Genomic DNA, 21624 nt, shown 5'->3' on the forward strand with positions numbered 1-21624 from the left:
TTTTAATATCAACAATTTAACTGAGTTTAAACTTAATTATAATGCGTTCATGACTACTTTAAAAGTAAATGATGCTGCTGTTACTATGCAGGTTGATACGGGATCCAAGTTTACAATTATACCTCATGATATGGCTAAACAAATTGGTATTAAAGATCTTAAAAAGTCCACTCTACAACTCACAGCTTATGATGGAAACTTAATCAAAATTATTGGCGTCAGTAACCTACGAAGGTATCACCAAACACTTGCAAGCCGTGGTCGTTAAATCTAATAAAAATGCGTTATTGGGACGTATGTGGATTAATGCCTTTAGTAATATTTTGAACAAATTTATAGCAAACATTGATACCAACTATGAAGATGAAATAAAGAAATTAATAAAAGATTGCGAATCTAAACTGACTAAAAAACCGATCAACAAAGGGAATGTCAAGATATATCTACGTAATGACGCCAAACCGAAAATCATACCACCTAGACGGTTACCTTATTCAAAGATAGACGCTGTTACTAGAGAACTTATGAGATAGATAGGAGATGGAGTCATTGAGCCGGTAACAGATGTCCGATGGGCAAGTCCGATGGGCAAGTCCGATAACCGCTGTCTACAAGGATAATGGGAGCGTTAGGGTTTGCGCCGACTTCAAAGACACTGTCAACCCAGCCCTTGAGGACTTCAGATACCCACTTCCAAGAATAAATGATCTTATCGCTAAGCTCAAGGAAGGGAAGAAGTTCACTAAGATAGATTTCAAGGATGCGTTCCTACAAATTCCCATCGACGAAACCTGCAGAGACATATTAACTATATCTACACACAGGGGGTACTACCGGTTTACCAGACTTCCTTTTGGGTTAAAGACTTCATCTGCGATTTTTCAACAAATTATGGATCAAATTTTCGGTGACATGAAAGATGTCATATTTTATAATGATGATCTACTAATTACGGGAAGTAGTGACGAAGGTAGTGACGAAGTTCATTTCAACAACATAAAGAAGGTTTTTGAAAGAATACTATCTCATGGTTTAGTGCCTAATTTTGCAAAAAGCTTATTTTTCAAAAAAAGTCTAAGGTTCTTAGGACACGACATCGACGCCAAGGGGATCCACACCAACCATAACAAGATCGAGGTGATCGTTAAAATGCCGGAACCAAAATCAGCCGCGGAATTGTCAACGTTTTTAGGTATGGCCGGGTACTACAGAAAATTTTTGAACAACTTCGCTGAAATAGCTGATCCTTTATACAAGATTGTTAACAAAGAAAAGTGGGAGTGGAATTTGGAACACTCCAAAAGTTTTGATGATCTAAAGACATTGATTAGTCTTCCTCCAGCTTTGACGTACTTTAATCCTGAACTACCTATCGGAATTGCGACTGATGCATCTAAAAGAGGTTTAGGAGCTGTTTTGTTTCACACTGAAAAAGATGGCAAAGAAAACCCGATAGCTTTTGCATCAAGAACTTTAGCAAAATCCGAAACAAATTATACCAATATTGAGCGTGAAGCTCTAGCCATTATGTTTGCTATCAAGAGATTTCAAGAATACTTGATAGGGACTAAGTTCACTATTGTAACGGATCACAAGCCGCTAATCCATATTTTTACCAAAGGGCTCAAAGATAATAGCACCATGTCATTAAGGTTACAGAAGTGGAGTATAATTTTGGGGGGTTACGACTTTAACATCAGATATAAAGCTGGTAAATACAATGTTGTTCCCGATTGCCTCTCAAGACTACCACAAGTAATTGATGATGACGTTATTGATGATATCGCTATTATAAATGACTTTGGCGATATACCTCTTAGTTTTGACCGAATACGTAATGAAACGTCCAAAGTTTTTGAATTATCTCAAGTTATGAGTGACATAAGAAATAATGTGCCTATCCAAAATAAAATTTATGAAAATATTGAATACGAACTAAGTATCATTAAAGATTGTCTGTACAAAAGCGACAAAATAATAATTCCGTCAAGTCTGAGAAAGAACATACTGAAGGCGTTACACGAAGGTCATTTGGGAGCAGGTAAAATTAAATCCTTAGCCAAAGATTGTATGTGGTGGTCTGGTATGGTCAACGACATTGATTTGGAAGTCAAAAGTTGCGATGATTGTAATATTTATCATGACAATCCAAAGAAAATACAAGCCATGGGTAGCAGCAACTAAACCATTTGAAAGGATACACATAGATTATGCGGGTCCGTTTTTTACAAAGAATTGGTTGATAATCGTTGATGCTTACAGTAAATTTCCGGTTATAGTTCCGGTAAAGAGTATTACGACTGAATTCACGTTAAAGGAAATTTATAAAACTATTTCACTATTTGGTATACCTGAAACCATTGTTACAGATAATGGTACCAATTTCACGAGCAAAGATTTTGAAAAATTTTGCAGCAATTATGGTATAAAACATGTACTAACGTCGGCCTACCATCAGCAATCTAATGGACAAGCTAAACGTATGATGAGAACATTTAAAGCTCATATGAAAAGAAACATAAAGATTGACAAACTGCGCTGGACAGATTTTTGTTCAACTATAGAAACACGCCGAATGACACTACGGGAGTTACACCGTCCAAGAGAATGTTTAACCGCGACATTAGAATAAAGTGGGATTTATTAAAACCTTTGGAGGATAAAGTTGGTGAAGTCTTCATGTCGTTACCACGAAATCGAACTTTTAATAGAGGAGACTATGTTTGGTGTAAGAAACAGGGTGATAATACGTGGTGCAAAGGCAGCATCAAGCTTAAAGAGAATAACACCATGTTTCAAGTTTATACTGATAAAGGGATAGTAAGAAGGCATCTTGATCAGTTAAGGAAAAGAGAATGTTAAAACAGTTTAAAATATTATGAAATTGACCCTAAGAATTCCTCTAAGGGGGGAAGTGTGGACACGAAGAATGAGATTAAGATACCAATTATTAGACCAATAAGAATTAAAAATAAACCTGATTACTTAAAAGATTACGTGCTTAAAATTTAAAAATATAAAACGCATAAAACGCTAAAAATATAAAACGCTATGATTAATAAAAATAATATAATAATCATTATGATTTATCATTCCTTATTTTATTCCTTATTCCATAAATTATCATTCCTTATTATATATTTTATTGTTCCGAAATTCAAAATTTTATTCGTACATATTATTCATATATTTGATTTGATCAACTATTCCAAATTACATATTCCGATTTATTCCAAATTCCAATATTCGACTGGATTAATTATGAAACATGATAATAACAATTTTGAGAAATGTGAACAACATACGATAAGGATATCAAGCCTACAAAAAATGTACAAACTCACGCAACTCTAATAAACGATTTTATCAAACCTACGTGATAGAATCAAGCCTACGAGAACATTTGAGACTTATGCGCTAGCCAAGATAAAACCGAGTACAATCGAAACGGGAAAAAACTTCTGGGACAACAAGCTCTCGATGACTGCTGAGAAGAAGCTTCGTTCTTTGTTGAAGAGGGGGAATGTTGATTGATCATATATAAATTTAAAGAATTAATCTTAAATTTGAATAGTTAATCTTATATTATAAATTGATGTGTTTGATATAATTTAACTATTCACAAAAACGTGATATTATATATTTTTCAATTAACTTTTTTTATATATATATACTATGTTTTTAGATATAGAAGACAATAAAATATTTTAAAAAATAATTAATTTGAATAGCTTACTTCAAAACCAAATTAATTAATAATGCAAATGACAATATTTCTCAGAAATTGGCCGATAAAGTTATTGTTGATTTTATAATTTATACAGTTCAGCCAATGTCCTTAATTGATAATCCATCATTTACCACGATAATTAAAACTCTATCCCCTGGTACAACAATTTTATGCCGCCAGATACTAATGAATAAAATAGCAGATAACTTTAAAATGATGAAAGATGCTCTAATAGTAGAGTTATCAGAGATATCATATACATCTACCACGAGAGATAGTTGAACACATAACGGAAGGTAAAAACTTATTTATATTTATAAATTGATCTGATTAAATATTTTTGAGCTTATATGGTAATCACAGGCCATTGGCTAGACCTAGAACTTTAAAAAGAAGATCTGTGGCATTAGCCCTCAAAATGATAATAGGATGCCAGAATACGATGTACTTGCAAATAAAATTATTGATAATCTACCTTATATTAAAAATAGGTAGTGTAGAGAGATTATTTAATAAGGCAAAACTTATACTTTCTGATAGTCGCTCTAGACTTGAGGATGATAATATTGAAAAGATTTTATTATTAAAATGCAATAAATTACCATAAATATTTATTTTTATTACATAATTTTTTTTTAATCAAAACTAATTATATTTTAATATTTACAAATGTTGATTTTTATATATTTACTATACAATAACACTAGAAGCAAAAAATAAAAAATTTGTTTGTAAATTTTTTTTATACAAAGTAGCTTAAAAAGTAGCTAAAGCTACTTTTAAAAAATAGTAGCTAATAGAGAGCTACTTTTTTTGACAAATAGCGATAGCGGTAGCACGCTACTTTTAAAAGTAGCGTTTAACTGATTTATGCATCAGAGTTAAAATAAAAAATTTATAAATTGTATACTATGTTACGCATATATATTATTTATTACCATTTGTTTTAATATAAAGACGTATTGTGCATGTTGTATGCATATAATCTAAATATTTTTTAACAGTTAGAAAGAGTATTTTGATTATTATTATTATTATACTGAAAAAGATCTTGTAATAAAATGACCCATTTATTTATTCTTAAATTTGACGTTTAATTATGTTAAAGAATTATAAGAGAAAAAGAATATATTTGAAAATTATTTATAGGGTATCACCATCAGAGACGATACACTTAAATTGATGATAATTTAAATTGAGTAAAACTTCCATAATTTTATCTGAAGAATTCACATTACAATGAAACGTTGATTATTTTATTTATTCGACTTATGAAGATGCTATTCTTTTTTATTCGTATAAATTTATATGTATATCTATTGAATAGCATAATAATAAAAAATCTTTCCAGATGAAACTAAAAAAATTAAAATTTTAACTAAAGGGTAATAAGAAAGTGAGAATTTGATAGTTCTATAGGAATCATAATTCGGCAACCTATATAATTTTGACTTAAATTTAGAAGGCACAATGATGAACGTGGAGGACAACAACTGAAATATCAATGTGTCTTCTTTCTAAGTTATATATATCAAATGTATGCACCGTATTTAGACTTAGAATTGCCCAACTATTTCTTTTAAATATTCAACTTCTTCAGAATTAACTTTGCTCATGTGTTTTTCCCCTATTATTTGACAAATCCAGATTTGGAGAATTAATACACGCATTAAATTCAGACTTTATAAAATTTATAGTTAAACTTTAGCATATTATCAAATGTAATTGTGGTTTTCATTCTTTATATCAATTTGTATTTTCCAACATGGCTATAGAAAGGCCGGTCAAAGTCTAGTACTGGTCGAGATCCGATAGAAAATCTTCTATTCATTTTATAAAATTTGAAATGTGAATCTGTATGATCAAATTTTTTATAGTTTCAACAAAAATTATATATGAGTATTACGCAGTATGTAAGCATAATATGAATGCCTACCTCTAATGATTATTTTTAAGTATTAACTAGAAATATAAATATATTTAGATTCTCAAATTTACCTTCTGTCATGCCATGGTATGCTGTTAAAAATGGAATTAAACCTGGAATATATTTAACATGGTTAGTTATTTATCAAAATATATTGTATGTAAGAAAAATATAAATAGGGATGACTGTAAACAAATGGTTAAAGGTTTTTCAAATGCATCATTCAAGAAATTTAATACAGAAAATGAAGCACTGGAATTTTTGCATGGCAATAAGAGTAATTGATATTTTATATTTTTATTACTATTTACTTTAGATTCCCTTCAAACTGAAGTAATTAATGGTTTGAAACTTGCTAAATAATTATTTAATATTTAGAAAGTCATACTTAAGAAGGACAATCAATTTTTTATCAAAAATAATCAGAAAAAATTAATATCACCAAAAAGACAGAAACGAAATAAAAAATCTTTAGGTACAAGTGTTAAAATAGTATGACTATATAATAATATAAAGATATAAATGAAGTAAACTATGTGAAGGTTTATGTTGATGGATGCTGTTTTTCTAATGGATTAGATGGAGCTCGTGGTGGTATAGGTGTTTATTGGGGTCCAGATGATATTAAAAATGTCAGTGAACCTCTTTTTGAAAATGAGATTGAACTTAGTTCTTTTAAAAATCTTGAAACACCTTGTAATGCACCTGATAAACCTACTAATAACAAAGCAGAAATTAAAGCAGCTCATATAGCTATATTACAAGCTAAAAGACTTGGAATTGAAAACCTAGAAATACATACAGATAGCCTTTTACTGATTAATTGTAAGTATTATATTTAGTATTGAACTGCATTATATTATAATAATTTTTTATAATCTTTTGATTTTTGTATATATAATTTTTGTTTCTTTAAAAATTTAAACTTAAAGGTTAAAATATTAGATTACCTTAGTTGTTAAAGCATAAGATTAAATTTAAATGTATTATAATTTTATTAGCAATCACAAAGTGGATGCCTAAATGGAAAAGTTCAAACTGGAAAACATCTGCTGGTACAAATGTCAAAAATAAAGTTGAACTTATGACATTGAGTGATGATATTAAAGAAGGGATTAATATAAGATGGGTATTTTATCTCTCATATATGTTTTATATATTAACAATATTCATGATTAAATTTACATTAAAACCATATGCTCTAATTTATAATTTTAATATTTACTTATTCTTTCCTGAAATAATTAATTTCAAAAATAATAATATCAAATTGATGATAATTTGAGTTATTATACTCCATTACTCAAGTGATATATCTAGAGTTTTATGGAAAAAAAGTTCAAAATTTGTAAAATTAATAAACCATGTGATATGGATGCCAGATCCAATTCACTCTTTTATCAATATTGTTGTGATATTTTCTAAAATCTATGGTTTCCTAATATAGCATAATATTTTATCTTCCAATTTTCATGTGAACTGAAACCTGGGTCAAATTAGATATGTAGGCAATATTTAATTGAGGACTTGTAAAAAAATATAGCCTTTACCTACAACGAGGATAAAGATCTTGATATTAATTTCCTAGGTCTATATATTATTTATATAAAGAAAAATATAGATATTTAATATATATAGTATAGTATGTTAATTAATACTATTTAAATCAGGGATCTGATTTAAAATGAATATTGGTTTATGTTTGGTTTAGTGTTGGACATGAATAAAGGTTCAGGTTTGGTTCATAAGAAATAATAATATCCGTTTAATTTGAACCTTTAAAAACTGGTATATTTTTTTTTTTTACTTCCAACCTTATTAGAATTATGTAAATTGAAATGCATCTGTTAAAATTATTCCCTATTCCCAAAAGATTATATTAAGCTATACACTTTATTATTTTCAATATTCTCTTTTCTCAAATTATATTTATAAGTAGAGGGAGATTCAATTGAGAATATTTCTATATGCTCACTTGGGTGGTTAGCATTATTAAATAGCAATATACAAAAATATTTGAATATACAAGAGTTGGGATATCAAAAGGTCTGAACTTGTTCACTTACTTTTTGAGAGATTCGGTTCAGGTTCATCTAATAAAATTTATAATGGCTCTGGTTAGGTTCTGTAAATAATAACAGTTAATGGGTCATTCCATGTCAAATGAGCAAAAAAATGAGATTTTCGGCCGACCCCCTTCGATTTTTTCAAAATTTAGTAAGCAAAGAAAGGTTAGTGTATAGCCAAAATAGCCAAAATTTTAGCCTCATAACATTTATATTTTTGGAGATATTAGGGTTCAAAGTGGCAAAAATGACGTATTTTTACCATTATCTGCCTTCATTCAATTAAGCATATCTTAAAAACTATCTAATTGTAAATAACAAATTTAATATTAAAATTACGTACAAAGATTCTACTTTTAGATAAAAAAAAATTTTTTTTTTCAATTTCCGGCCATTTTATCAAATATATAAGGACTAAAAACGATTTTTTAGAAATTATACGACCTTCAATTTTTTTAAAAAATTTAGTAGACAACACTGAACTCTTCCTTTATATTTATAAAAAAAAATTGGTCTGGGACGAGGCCATCTTCATTCTCAAAATCGATAAAAATGTTTAGAAAAGTGTATAAATATTTTCCCGAAAGGGGGCGTCTTTGCATAAATTTATATTTAAATCAGTTTTTAATGGTTTTTCTTAGACTATTTGATATAATTTAAAGGAGTATTTATCTTGTAAGTGAAAATAACAATAAATGGGGCTTTCATTCAATTATAGAAATTGCCTATCGATAAAAGAAATTCAATTTATTACTTTATTTATAATTTTTTATAAAATTTTTTGCTAATATAACATATATTAATATTAATAAAATATATTCAACTAAATTTATACTTCTTGAATATATGAATCAAAATCTTTAGCATTTCATATATGGAGCCCTAAATATTAAAAATAATTGATATAATATAAATTTTAAAATCTAATATATAACTCACTTTTAAAAGATTCTAATTTTTCGGTAGCGCATTTACTTTCTTGTGACGACAATGTGTAACTACGGCCAGTAGCAGTTAACGGTGAAACTAATGTTAAGATATGACATTTTGGCAAGTAGAGAGTGTCGTCTATACTTGGAAATGTAAAGGAATTAGAAGGTCCGGATGGGTGTAAAAACTTTATATATATTTCTTCCTCCTTTTGATTTTTCCTTAAAACTAAGGCTAACCACCAATTAGAATCATAAACACATGTTATATACCCTGATATCTCTCCAAAAATGATACTTTCATCATTATATGATAAATATTCTATATTACTTTCTATTGAATTGGAATACATTTTACTCTTAAATTGATGTAGACCTGTGGGAATCACCGTGTGAATTTTCTGTGTTCCAGGTATAGGTCTCGTTTTTGAAAACCTTTCCCTGAATAATATTTCTTCGTGATCATAATTTTCTTGGGTCATATATTCAAAATATATGCCATTAATATTTTCTTTAGCGAACTCGTACAATTCATATGATGTGGTTATTTGCTTTGAGTAAGGTCTTTGTAAACTAGCTCTAGCGGCTAATCTTTTAACAGTGCCACCAATCCCATCACAAACACTTTTCCCATGTGCTGTAGCAGAAAAATGCCATTCCGCCTGTATCCCGAAATCCATCTCATGATGGCAAATATTAATAAAATTTTTACGATTTTTATACTGTGCAGCAGATCCATCGGAAAAATAAAAAATTTTATTTGGCATACAAATTTTATTAATTAAAAAATTTACCAATGTTTTTTGGAAATAATGTACTGCTATTGTATTGTGTTGCAAAGATTCGGATATCATTACATAATTTAGGCAACAAATATTGGCTAAATTATCTTTATAATATATAACAAAAGGGTGAACAGTGGATTGAGCTCTATTCCAATGATAACTTTGTACCTCATCCTGAAGTATAAAGCTATAGTTTTCTAAAAATCACATAAAATTAAATATTGGCCTTTGTCTAAGTTCAATTTTAGATTTTTTTGATACAATGATTGTTGCGTTGAAATAAAAGAATGGGGTAATAAAGATTCCATTTTTTCAAAAAAGGCATTGATAAATTCATCTACTGGCTTGGTTATTGTTTCAAGAGTGGTTCTATCTACGGAAAGCCATTGTTTGTATGTTATAAATTCGATGTCCTTAGAACGAAACAATATTTCTATTTGGTGGCGTAAATTTGTTGACCCTGGACAATTATCACATTTGCCCAAATAACAGGATGGTTGAGGCGGATTACAAATTATTAAGGGTAAAATATGTTTATATGTTTTAATGGGCAACATATCATCTTTGGTTAAATTGGGTAAATTTGATCCAATGATCATTAATTTAAAATTTTGGTGGTAGCTGCAAACACAAACATTATGTGTACCACTACCTCCTACGAGTATACAATTTTTTGGGCGAATGCTTGCAAATTTCGAAAAACCGATTTTAACATCAGGCCTCATTTCTTTAAAAAATATATAAATTTCTTTCAAATTATCTAAAATTAATCTCTTTTGTATTGTATTCTTTTTTCCGTCTTCGGTGTCAAAATTGAAAGGCAATCTTTCTTGCCTGGCATGATTCTGCTTATTTCGTCCGTACAATAAAATTCTTGTACAATTTTAACTGTACATTCGTCTATAGTATTTCCAGGCTTGGGGTTAGGGGTTGATAAAAATCCCTTTTCCGCTATCAATAATTTAGCTTGTCTTGCCATGTATTTTGTTGTATTAAATTCATTCATTATTTTGGACACTGTCCAATTCTTTGGTAATATCGTCAAAATTTTATATTTATCAGTTTTAGATAAGAGTGAAAATTTTTTTTTAATATTGCTTAGAATACCATCATCTTTATCGATAGTAGCTGGCTCAATCGCATTTATATCTAAATGAGTTTCTTTAGCCTTTTTTATTTTGGTAATTTTTTTAATTGGATATCTTTTTTCTCTCAACCTTTTCTTTTTTATTGGAGATTCTCCAATTTCTATCAATGATGTATTAATTGATTCATAAGCCAGGTTCTCTTCGATATTATGAATATCAGGGTCTTTAAATGCGTCATTTGACTTACTAGCTGTTCCGAGTTTTCTTCGACATTTATCACATATCTTATCATCTGAGTGAAGTGACATCCAAGATTGTACATTTCTAAGATTTGTAGTTACATTATTATGTTTTAGTATTTTAAAAGGGTTACAGCATCTAGTTTTTCGAATAAGATTTTTGTTCATTTTATTGAAATTCTATATGATAAAACAAATTAATTTATAAAAATATCACCGAATATCTAATAATTACAGGTGTACCGATTAGGGGGTTAATCCGCTACGATATTGCAGATATTATATTGATATCGGCCAAATAACCGATATCACTAATCTGATTTTGCTCGCTCTACATATTATATATTTTATCATAACTTAAAACAAATAATTATAATTTAAATTAACCTAGTATTTCAGGACTATTTATTCATGTAAAATTCTATATAAAATTTAGTAAAAATATGGTATAATCATTTTTTGTTCCAAAAACCCTATTTTGATGTAGAAAGTAACTGGTTAATTTTTGAAAAAATTATTGATTTAGTTTTAAAACCAAAAATATCCTTATAAGACATTATTAATTATTTTCATTTAGTTTTTTATAAAATTTATCACTTCAATTAAATAATTTTTTTACCTTTGATATTATAAGAATAATTAGAATTTATTATAAGAATAATTAGAATTTATTATAAGAATAATTAGAATTTATTATAGTTTTTTTAAAATACGAAGAAATTAATTAAAAAATGAATTAATATAGTGAGCAAGTGTATTATTGATGATTAATCAATTTTAAATTTTTCTTTATTTTATTGATTGAAACACTCATTTATTCTTATTTACAAGTAAAGCTATGCCGATTTTAGAAAATCCGATCCAATATTTATATTGTTTGGGTTATTGATGATACTTTTATTTTGTATATAATTTTATAATAATAATAAATTAATATTTGTAATATTTTATTAGCTTTTCCACGTCAATGGAAGAATTATAATTCTTCATATATTATTTTTTTTTGGTAAAAACAAAACAATAAATACAATGTACATAATATGGAGACACAAAAAAAATATAATATATCTTGACTTTGAAAAATTTTTTTTTTTGCGACGATCACATTATTTTAAAAAATTCATCGATATTTGGTAGATCATATTTTATTAATATTCGTTAAATATATGTTATATGGGCAAATATATAATAATTATAAATAATAATGTAATAAATTGATTTTCTTTTATCGATAGATAATTTCTATACTTGAATGAAAGCCTCATAAGTGAAAAATATTATAATTTATATTTACAAGATGAATAATCCTTTAAATTATATCAAATAGTCTAAAAAAAACCATTAAAAACTGATTTAAATATAAATTTACGCAAAGACGCCCCCTTTCGGGAAAATATTTATACACTTTTCTAAACATTTTTATCGATTTTGAGAATGAAGATGGCCTCGTCCCAGACCAATTTTTTTTTATAAATATAAAGGAAGAGTTCAGTGTTGTCTACTAAATTTTTTTAAAAAATTGAAGGTCGTATAATTTCTAAAAAATCGTTTTTAGTCCTTATATATTTAATAAAATGGCCGTAAATTGAAAAAAAAATTTTTTTTTTTTATCGAAAAGTAGAATCTTTGTAAGTAATTTTGATATTAAATTTGTTATTTACAATTAGATAGTTTTTAAGATATGCTTAATTGAATGAAGGCAGATAATGGTAAAAATACGACATTTTTGCCACTTTGAACCCTAATATCTCCAAAAATATAAATGTTACGAGGCTAAAATTTTGGCTATTTCTTAGTTACATTCACCTTTCTTTGCTTACCAAATTTTAAAAAAATCGAAGGGGGTCGGCCGAATCGTGGTTGATTTGTCATGGAATGACACTAATACAGGTTTAAAGGATCAATTTGGATCTGAAGTTTAAATTCCACCATTATACACCCATTATCGTCTTTCAAGGCAAGTGTATTCATTACTAAATCACTTTATTAATTCTTAAGAATAATGAAGCAAAAAATAAAACAAACAACATACTTTGCAAAGAATTTTTTTGAACAAGGCTACAATACAACAAATGAATGTCGAATTATTCTTCTTCTTCTCCGTTTTATGGCGATTTCCAGGTTTACCTGGGTAGGCCAGTTTTCCCTCTGATTTTTCTTTTCCATTTTTGACGGTCCTGAGCATCAATACTTGTAAGATTCATGCTTCTCATATCCGCCGCTATCACATTTGTCCACGTCATCTTGGGTCTTCCTCTAGGTCTTGATCCTCCTACTTCCATCATTGTGCATCTCTTTACCCAGTCATCTTTTGTCATACGTTCCACATGCCCAAACCATCTTAGTCTATTTCGTCGCATTACCATATCAATCATTTCTATACCTAATCTTGCTCGCAATTCCTTGCTAGTTTTTCTCTCTCTCAGAGATATCCCACACGTCCATCTAACCATCCTCATCTCTGTTCTTTCTAATTTGGCTTCGTGAGTCGCTTTCATTGCCCAAGTTTCACCGCCATAAACTAAACAACTCCTCACACAGCTTACGTAAACTTTCCCCTTTAACTTCAGAGAAACTTTTTTATTTGTAAGAATAGACGACATCTCTCTGAACTTCTTCCAAGCTTGTCTGATCCTTGCAACAACGGCAGAATCTACACCACCATCTGCGTTTAGCATATCACCTAAATAACAAAACTTATCCACTTTTTCTAGGGTTAACCCATTGCCAATATCCAGACCACCATTTTTTAGGTTATCATTATTATGTATCCCTTTCATGCATGTTCTACAAATAAAGGTCATTCTTTCTAACATCAAACTGCCTTTTTTTCCCGCTACATCTTTTGTGTACCCATTTCTGGCATCTGGCGCATTGGATAGAATTTCTAGCAACTCCTTTGCCACATACACCACAAGGCCACTTACCGGATTCCTCCATCTTTAGATTTTCCCCACCAATCATCACCTTTGTTTTTGATGCATTCATTTTCTGGCCCTTTGCTTCCATAGTCATCTTCCATTTACTAACTTTATCCCTCAATTCTCCCTCACTATTTGCCATTAATACAAGGTCATCTGCATATAATATCTCCCAGGGAAGTCCTTCACGCATTTCTCTAGCCACCACATCCATTACTAAGATAAATAATAATGGACTTAGCACGGATCCTTGATGAAGTCCTACCTTCACCTCAAAGCTGTCACTATCACCATAATCCGTCCGTACTGCTGTTTGTGCTCCAACATACATTGCCATCACTGCGGTAACCAACCATTCCTCCACACCTGATTTTCTCAAGGCCCATCTAGTAATCTCACGCGGCACCTTATCAAATGCTTTCTCCAAATCAACAAACGCATAATAGAGTTTCTTTTCCTTCGCAAGATACTTATCCTGAATCAAAAATTGCATCTGTCGTGCCTTTTCCCCAGGGATGCGAACCCGACAAAATTTTAGACCGGGTTCGGTTCGGGTTCGGTTCGGGGTATAAAAAAAAGAGTTGGGTTCGGTTCGGGTTCGGTTCAGGAAAATATTTTTGAACCCGGGTTCGGTTCGGGTTCGGTTCGGGTTCAAGAATTTTTGAGTTGATAAAAAAAATTCTATATTTAAATCATAATAAAAAACTAGACATAAATTTGATATAAAAAATAAATTTTTTATTTTCTTTATAGGCAAATATAGTTAAAAATACAAAGCATATAGTCATGTATCAATTTTAAAAATTTTATTTAGACGTATTAGCATAATATCTTCCAAGAGTTGTTCACTCATCCTCGATCTATGTGGTGAAAGAATGAATTTCAAATGTGAAAAAGATCTTTCAACGCTAACCTATGTTAAATGTATTTATATGTGAAAATATGAAAAATTAACTTGGGTTGCAGGAACAGCAAATAAGATTATAGATAAAATATATAATTCAGGGTGTTCCAGCTTAGCAGACTCCCAAAAATGCAAAATATTTTCCTTCTTATCTAATCTTATATAATCGCTAAATCCAGTAATTATTGTTCCAATACTTTTCTCAGAAATCGTTGGCCCTCTTTTAAGTATTTTCTCCTGCCTTTCTTTAAGTTGTATCAATTTCTCTAAATCATCTTCTTGTTCAATAACTTCATCGGAACTAATATCATCAGATAAAATTGGCGTTGTTAAGCTTTTAATTCGTCTCCATAAATTGACAAGATGTTTTTTCGCACAAATCTTATCATCATCACTAAGTAATACCTGTAATATTTAAGGATTTATATTGTTTATATTTAAATATTTCATAAAATAACAATTTTAATATAAATCTAAAATAATTAATTTACTAAGCTTTTAATTAACCTTGTATCTTGGGCCCAGGTATATGGCAGCTAAGAGAATTTCGTTCTTTATAAACCTTTCTTCTCTGTTCTTAAGACAAGAATATAGTAATTGAGCAAAATGGTTTGGATTTTTTTCCAGTTCGATGCAGCATCTTAACCATGCTGCATAAAAATCTGTCAGTGTTAACTGTTCAGATTGGAATTGTTTGGTTGCGATTTTTAGCGGTTTTAAAATTTCAACAATCGTTATTATCTCTTTCCAATCTTCAGTCAATAAATAATCAGATTGCTCTGTAAAAAAATCTTCGATATTGGGTTTTAGTAAAATCAGCCTTTCTAACATATCATGGGTTGAATGCCATCTGTGGCAATCTAACACAGGCTTAGGGAGTTTCATATTTTTTAATAACTTTTGGTAAGTGGGATGTCTTAATTTTAAATTTAGGCTCCTAGCTTTTGCAATGGTTTCCACAATAGGTGATAATTTTATAGCATCTTGAAGTGCCAGCTGAAGTGTGTGCACACCGTACACTATAAATCGGATAGGATATAATAGTTGATAAAAAAGTATTTTGTATATCATCAATATCATATTTATATACATTTACATCCATATTTTCCTCATCTGCTGATTCACTCCTTATATCATAATCAGTTTCAGGTTGCAGGAGCTTTATAGCTCTTAAAAAATTACAACCATTATCAGAAGTAATTGTGTATATTTGTTGAATATTAATTTTAAATTTTAGTAAAGTTTTTAATATATTCTCTTTTATATATTCTCCTGTACATCTCTCTTTCAGCTCTACAATTCCAAGAGTCCTCAGATTTATAATGGACTTTGATATAAATTGAATATTTACACCAAGAATTGACCTATCTAGTCGTTGAACTGCATCAACTTTTAAACTTATTAATTTTCCTTCTACCTCTCTCGATATTTTGTCTCTAATTGATTGGGCTGTTTTATTAATAGTTCTGGATAAATTTTCTTTGTTTATAACTAAATTGAGCCCAGATAGGAGTGGATTTATAATTCTTTGAAATCCCGAATCTTCAATAATTGATAAAGGCCGGCCATTTACAGTAACAAGTTCTAGTATAGAACTCATCAAATCATTAGATGATATATTTATACTTATATGCTTTTTTGGAAAAAAGGTTTCTATATTAATTTTAGGTTTTTTTGCCAATAACAATTCCTGATATTTGGTTTTTTCATTTAAATAATTTAAATATTCATTGTTGTGATTTCTTTCCAGGTGTCTTTCTAAATTTGACAAGTGATTACCAGACATTTTTACTTTGCAATATGAACATATTGATTTTTTTTTCTATTTTATTAAGGGTAAAATGCTTATCAAATATGACTTTATCTTTAATCTTAAATCTATAAAAAGAGAACAATTTTTTTAAATAGCAATGATTTCAGAATTAAAAAAGAGATATTTATAAATTTAATTTCATTTATAATATGCACTTCATTAATATCTTGTAAAAATTAAACTAAACCAAAAATAAATGATTAGCATATATAAATTTTAAAATCATTTTAATAAGTTCACAAAAACTGCCCTACATTTAACAATTTTTAAGTTAGATGTTTAGAATTTTTTAAATTAACAATATAATAATTTTTACTTTGATTTGTTAACCATTTTCTTCTAATTAATAATCTTTAAGAATAATAAGATAAAAATTTAAAAATAAATGGCGTAAATTAATTCAATTGTTTAAAATTTTTTAACACTCCAATAGGAATCGAGAATAAATTTAAAAATGGCATAAATGAATTAAATTGTTTAAAATTTATTAAGACTTCATTTAATTGGAAATTTGAAAATATAATATTTGTATTTACATATATTAATATATGATTTTAAATAATACACTGAACCCGATTGAACCCGGGTTCAAATAAAATTCTTGGGTTCGGTTCGGGGTTTTGGAAATTTTATAAATGGGGTTTAGGTTCGGTTCGGGTTCAGAGTTTTTTTCTAAAAACCCGGGTTCACTTCTCCGGGTTCGGGTTCGGTTCGAATTCCTGCTTTTCCCGATGTAAAACCTAACCGCATTTCATCAATTTTAATTTGTTCCCTTAACCGCTTCTCTAACACTCTCAAATACTTTCATTGCATGTTCCAAGAGTTTAATAGCTCTGTAAGACCCGCAATCTAAAGGATCACCTTTCCCCTTGTATACTGGGATAATTATACTTCTTCGCCAGTCCTCGGGAATAGTATCTTCTGTGACATTTGATTGGCTAAATTCATTAATCATTCAATCCCTAAATCATCAGAACCTTTAAACATCTCTGATACCACCATAAACCCGATGCCTTCCCTTTTTTCATCTTTATAACTGCTCTCTTTATCTCGTCCTTGCCAAATTTACACCCTGAACCTTCTACCTTTGCACAACTAATATTATTATCCCATTCATTTTCTTCATACAAAAGTCCTTTCATGTAAATCTTCCAGGTGTTCTTAATACCACTACCATCAATCGCCATTTTTCTTTTCATATTTTTCAAACACTTTACACCTATCACATCCTGCCTCTTTTTTGACATTGTTTTGCCATTTGAACCATATTTCCAATTCCATCAGCGCATTTCATTTCTTTAGCAAACTCATGTCTTTTTTCTTCTTGAGCCGTCGCTATTAATTTCTTAGCATTTCTTTTAGCCATCTTGTAAATATCATTATCACTTTTTCTTTACCATACTTTGAAACACCTCCGTTTCTCATCCACGGCTTTCGCTACCTCCGGGTTCCACCACCAAGTCTCCTTATGTCTAGGCGGCCCTTTTGTCCATCCACATACCTCCTCAGTTGTCATTACCCAGGCTTTCTTCATGGCTTCCCACTTGTCATTCACCCCAGATGCTTGTGCCACCTCCGCCTCCCTAATCGCCAATGCCTTATTGAATTGACATCTAGCATTCTCCTCCTTCAATTTCCAAACCTTCAGCCTTGGGACAAACTTTCTTTTAGTGACCCTGGCACCTTAAAGAGTGAGATCTCCTACAACTAGTCGATATTGATTTATACATTCCTCTCCCGGTATCACTTTCACATTTTTTACTATACATCGATCATTTCTCCTTAATAACAAGTAATCCACTGCACTTTTGGTACTACCCGACTTATAAGTCACCAGCTTCTCTGATTCTTTCTTAAACATGGTATTACAGGCAATCATATCCATAGCATCACTAAAATCTAAAATCCTCTCTCCTTCCAAATTTCTCATACCGTAACTGAACCCTCCATGTACTCCTCCATAACCCTCATTACTCGCTCCCACATGTCCATTCAGATCACCATCCAAGATAATCCCCTCTTCATTTACCAGTCTCGATGTCACCCCCAATAGACTGTCCCAAAATATATCTTTCTCTTCTTCGCTTCTTCCAACCTGAGGAACATATGCCGAGATAATATTATATAGCTTTCTACCAAAAATCATCTTGATAACCATTATCTAGTTGTCTATCCTTCTCACTTCGACTACCTTTTCTACCAATTTCTCCTCAACCAATACCCCAACTCTAGCCTTACCATCATTACCTCCTCGCCAAAAGAATTTATACTTTTCGCTAGTCTTGCCAATCATTCTGGTCCCATTTCTTTTCCATCTAGTCTCCTGTATGCAGCACACATCTTATATGCCTTCTGTGCAATACATCGACGACTTCTCCCACTCTTTCCGTCAACTCCCAACATTCCATGTCACGACCCTAACTCGATCACCCGTAAACTGGTTTCTTCACTTTTTATGGTCGTTTATGGCCGTCATAAGTTTCATTTTCATGAATAGTGGTTCCTCCAGGTTTCCCATCCTTCTTTTTGTCGTAGGCGGATGAGGAGGCCCACGGGGTACTTTGGGCTGTACCCCGCCCATGCTTTGTTGTAACCATAGGGAAATTTTGTAGCAAGGTTTTTACAATCGGATGCCCTTCCTGACATTAACCTTTTTAAGTGGTTTTTACACCCCGTCAAGGAGACGTTGATCCTATTCTAGACCCAGATCACAGGGAACCTTTTAGACCTCCATTAGCCGCCAAAAGACGTTGCCACTCCCCCGCCACGATGAGGCGGAAGGTAGGATTTTGGGAGAGGAATGTCGAATTATATATAATCATTAAAAAAAATAATTTATATGAAAACTAAACAAAAAATGCTGAAAAAGAGATGATAAAAATCCTACAAGTGTAATGATAAATAAAATTTATATGCATTCTAGATAACAAAGACCTTAACATTGAGATAAGTACTATATCCTTTACCTCAATGGAATACACTTGTAAATATGTCATTATAAATCTAACGCCATCATAAAGTTAATGATAAATAAATCATTGATATAAAAAGTGAGACCTTGTCAATAGAGTTGTTAAACGGCTCGTTTTGAGCCTATTTTTAAAAACGGCTAACTCAATATGAACAAAATCTTCAGGCTTGCGTAATATTTTTCTGGATAAAATATTGAGTTAGCCATTTTAAAAAATCGGCTCAAAACGAGCCGTTTAACAACACTACTTGTCAATGTATATGATATGAAAATATTTCCCAATTACGTATATCGACAAGACAAAAATATAATATTTAAGAATTATTAAACGGACTCAGTACACTATATGTATTATTTACCATTAACGCAAACACGCCTTAAAAACTTCACTTATAAAACAAACGATGTTTAAAAGTATCGCAATTTAAATAACAATAAAAAAATGGTTTATTGAATTGTAAATAAAATATGATTGGCATATTATCAGATTGTGCAAAAGGATTTATAATATTTACATTTTTTCCCATAATAATTATGATTTATTTCTATTTTTCAAACTAACTATTAATTTTCTATATAAAATTTTTACAAGTTGAATTACCCCACCTCGAGCCGGAGTCGAAAAAACGGCTTAATGAGTCGATTTTTTTAGAATAGAAATGCATTTTGTTTGTATGTCTATTTATTATTTTAAAAATATTATTTTTCCATATATTACAATATTAGCTGCTAATCCGTTAAGAATGAAGATTGAATCAGATATTTCTCCTTCGTTTGATGATGGATAAATCAGAAGTTTAACATTTCCTCTAAAAATGGTGGGGAAATGAAATATTGATAGATTTTTTTTTTAAATATTGCTTTTGAATCGGTAACTCCTATTTTTTGATAAGTAGATTTTGCTTAGATTTATTAGTTAAGATATTTTGAGATAAATCACCTGACTTTTTTATTTTAAAAATTCTTATTATTTTTATGTTTATGGAACTTTATTATAATATTATATTTTTAAAATTGGGTATAGAACAGTATAATGATGGAGATAATTTAATATAAGTTCCTTAACCTTTTTATTGTTGATATAGATCAAGTTAACACTTAAAGAAATAAATGATCGAAAAAAAAAATATTTTGCTAAAAAATGGATATAGAACGCTTTTTCAGCAGGCGAAATGTAACCCTATCAGGTAAGATTGGGGAAAACGAAGCTTACATATCCTCCTTGGGGAAAAAATATTTGGCTACCCCTATGCCCGTGTGATTATTTTATGTAAATTTTGAAAAAGGACTCAGATTTTTTTTTGAAATTAGATAAATTTTTTTTACTAGTTTTATTTATAACCGAGATCTGGAGGTACCATTTTCACGGCACCGCCCGGATTATTTTTTTTAAAAATTTTTTGCCATTGCCCGGTTTTATATTTTTAGGCTCTGCCCATAAAATATTTTATATTTATTTTTAATTTTAAAATATTCGGTCCGGCCCGGCCGGGTATTTAAAAAATTAAAATACGAGTTAGGCTTATGACCGGGCCTTCAGGTCTCTGAATATACTATCAAATCTTAGGAAACTTTAAATATTATATACATTTCGTTTTTAATTTTACTCTTATGAAATATAAATGATTGAATATATATATATATTTATAAACTTTTACAAAAAATATAATATTTAAGGTTTATGTCAGAGGCCATATGGGTAATATAGGAAATGAAGCTGCCGATCGTTTAGCTAAATTAGGCGCATCAAAATCTTAATTCAATTTTTTTTAGATGCCATTTTTATTAAAAATAATAGTGTATATAATATTTTTGATTTTAATATCGTATATGTTATGTTTAAATTAAAATATTTTACATTATATTAATGGGTACTTGGATAATAATAAAATAATTTATCTTTTATTTGATAAAATGTAAAATTGTTTTCGAAGTCGATGACGATTAAAATGTGAGTATTGAACCTCACCACTGAGTAATTAAATTTCCGAGTCAGGATTGGTTACGTGACCAATTTAAGAAGATCGGGTCATGTCCCAAGAGTCGGGATCGGGATACAAAGCTGTTTTAATGTTACAAGGTAGATCTTGATTTTTTTTTCGGAAGGGTAAAAATTCTATTAGATGTTCAGAACTTAAAGCTTAATTAAAATTACTAATATTACAGATAGTTAATACGTTGTTTTTAGTCATTTGTTTATTTATATAGTACTCCTTAAGAATTTTTAGTAATTTGTGAACTCCAATATTAT

At 29.8% G+C, this 21624-nt stretch overlaps 2 protein-coding genes across 5 annotated transcripts; one reads left to right on the plus strand and one right to left on the minus strand.

Annotated features, from left to right (window-relative positions):
* Window positions 1-5565: 5565 nt before the first annotated feature.
* LOC135923427 (ribonuclease H1-like) lies at window positions 5566-21278 on the plus strand. 3 transcript variants are annotated; one of them, XM_065458277.1, is made up of 8 exons: window positions 5566-5643; window positions 5687-5789; window positions 5837-5934; window positions 5974-5990; window positions 6036-6149; window positions 6200-6482; window positions 6659-6786; window positions 21051-21278. In XM_065458277.1, exons 1-8 carry the CDS (start codon window positions 5589-5591, stop codon window positions 21129-21131), a joined length of 879 nt encoding a protein of 292 aa, XP_065314349.1. In that variant the 5' UTR covers window positions 5566-5588; the 3' UTR covers window positions 21132-21278. The 3 variants fall into 3 exon arrangements, with proteins under 3 accessions (XP_065314349.1, XP_065314272.1, XP_065314424.1); XM_065458200.1 differs by having other exon boundaries at window positions 6036-6132; window positions 6174-6482; XM_065458352.1 differs by having other exon boundaries at window positions 5620-5639; window positions 6036-6132; window positions 6174-6482.
* On the minus strand, window positions 14444-15849 carry LOC135923302 (uncharacterized). 2 transcript variants are annotated; one of them, XM_065458080.1, is made up of 3 exons: window positions 15097-15849; window positions 14641-14970; window positions 14444-14598 (listed from the first exon to the last, which is right to left on the minus strand). In XM_065458080.1, the coding sequence occupies exons 1-3, from the start codon at window positions 15679-15681 to the stop codon at window positions 14470-14472; spliced, it is 1044 nt and encodes a 347-aa protein (XP_065314152.1). In that variant the 5' UTR covers window positions 15682-15849; the 3' UTR covers window positions 14444-14469. The 2 variants fall into 2 exon arrangements, with proteins under 2 accessions (XP_065314152.1, XP_065314081.1); XM_065458009.1 differs by having other exon boundaries at window positions 14641-14994.
* Window positions 21279-21624: the final 346 nt, after the last annotated feature.

Source organism: Gordionus sp. m RMFG-2023, chromosome 1, assembly GCF_954871325.1.
Source record: "Gordionus sp. m RMFG-2023 chromosome 1, tfGorSpeb1-WG-v2, whole genome shotgun sequence".
Classification (NCBI taxonomy): domain Eukaryota; kingdom Metazoa; phylum Nematomorpha; class Gordioida; order Chordodea; family Parachordodidae; genus Gordionus; species Gordionus sp. m RMFG-2023.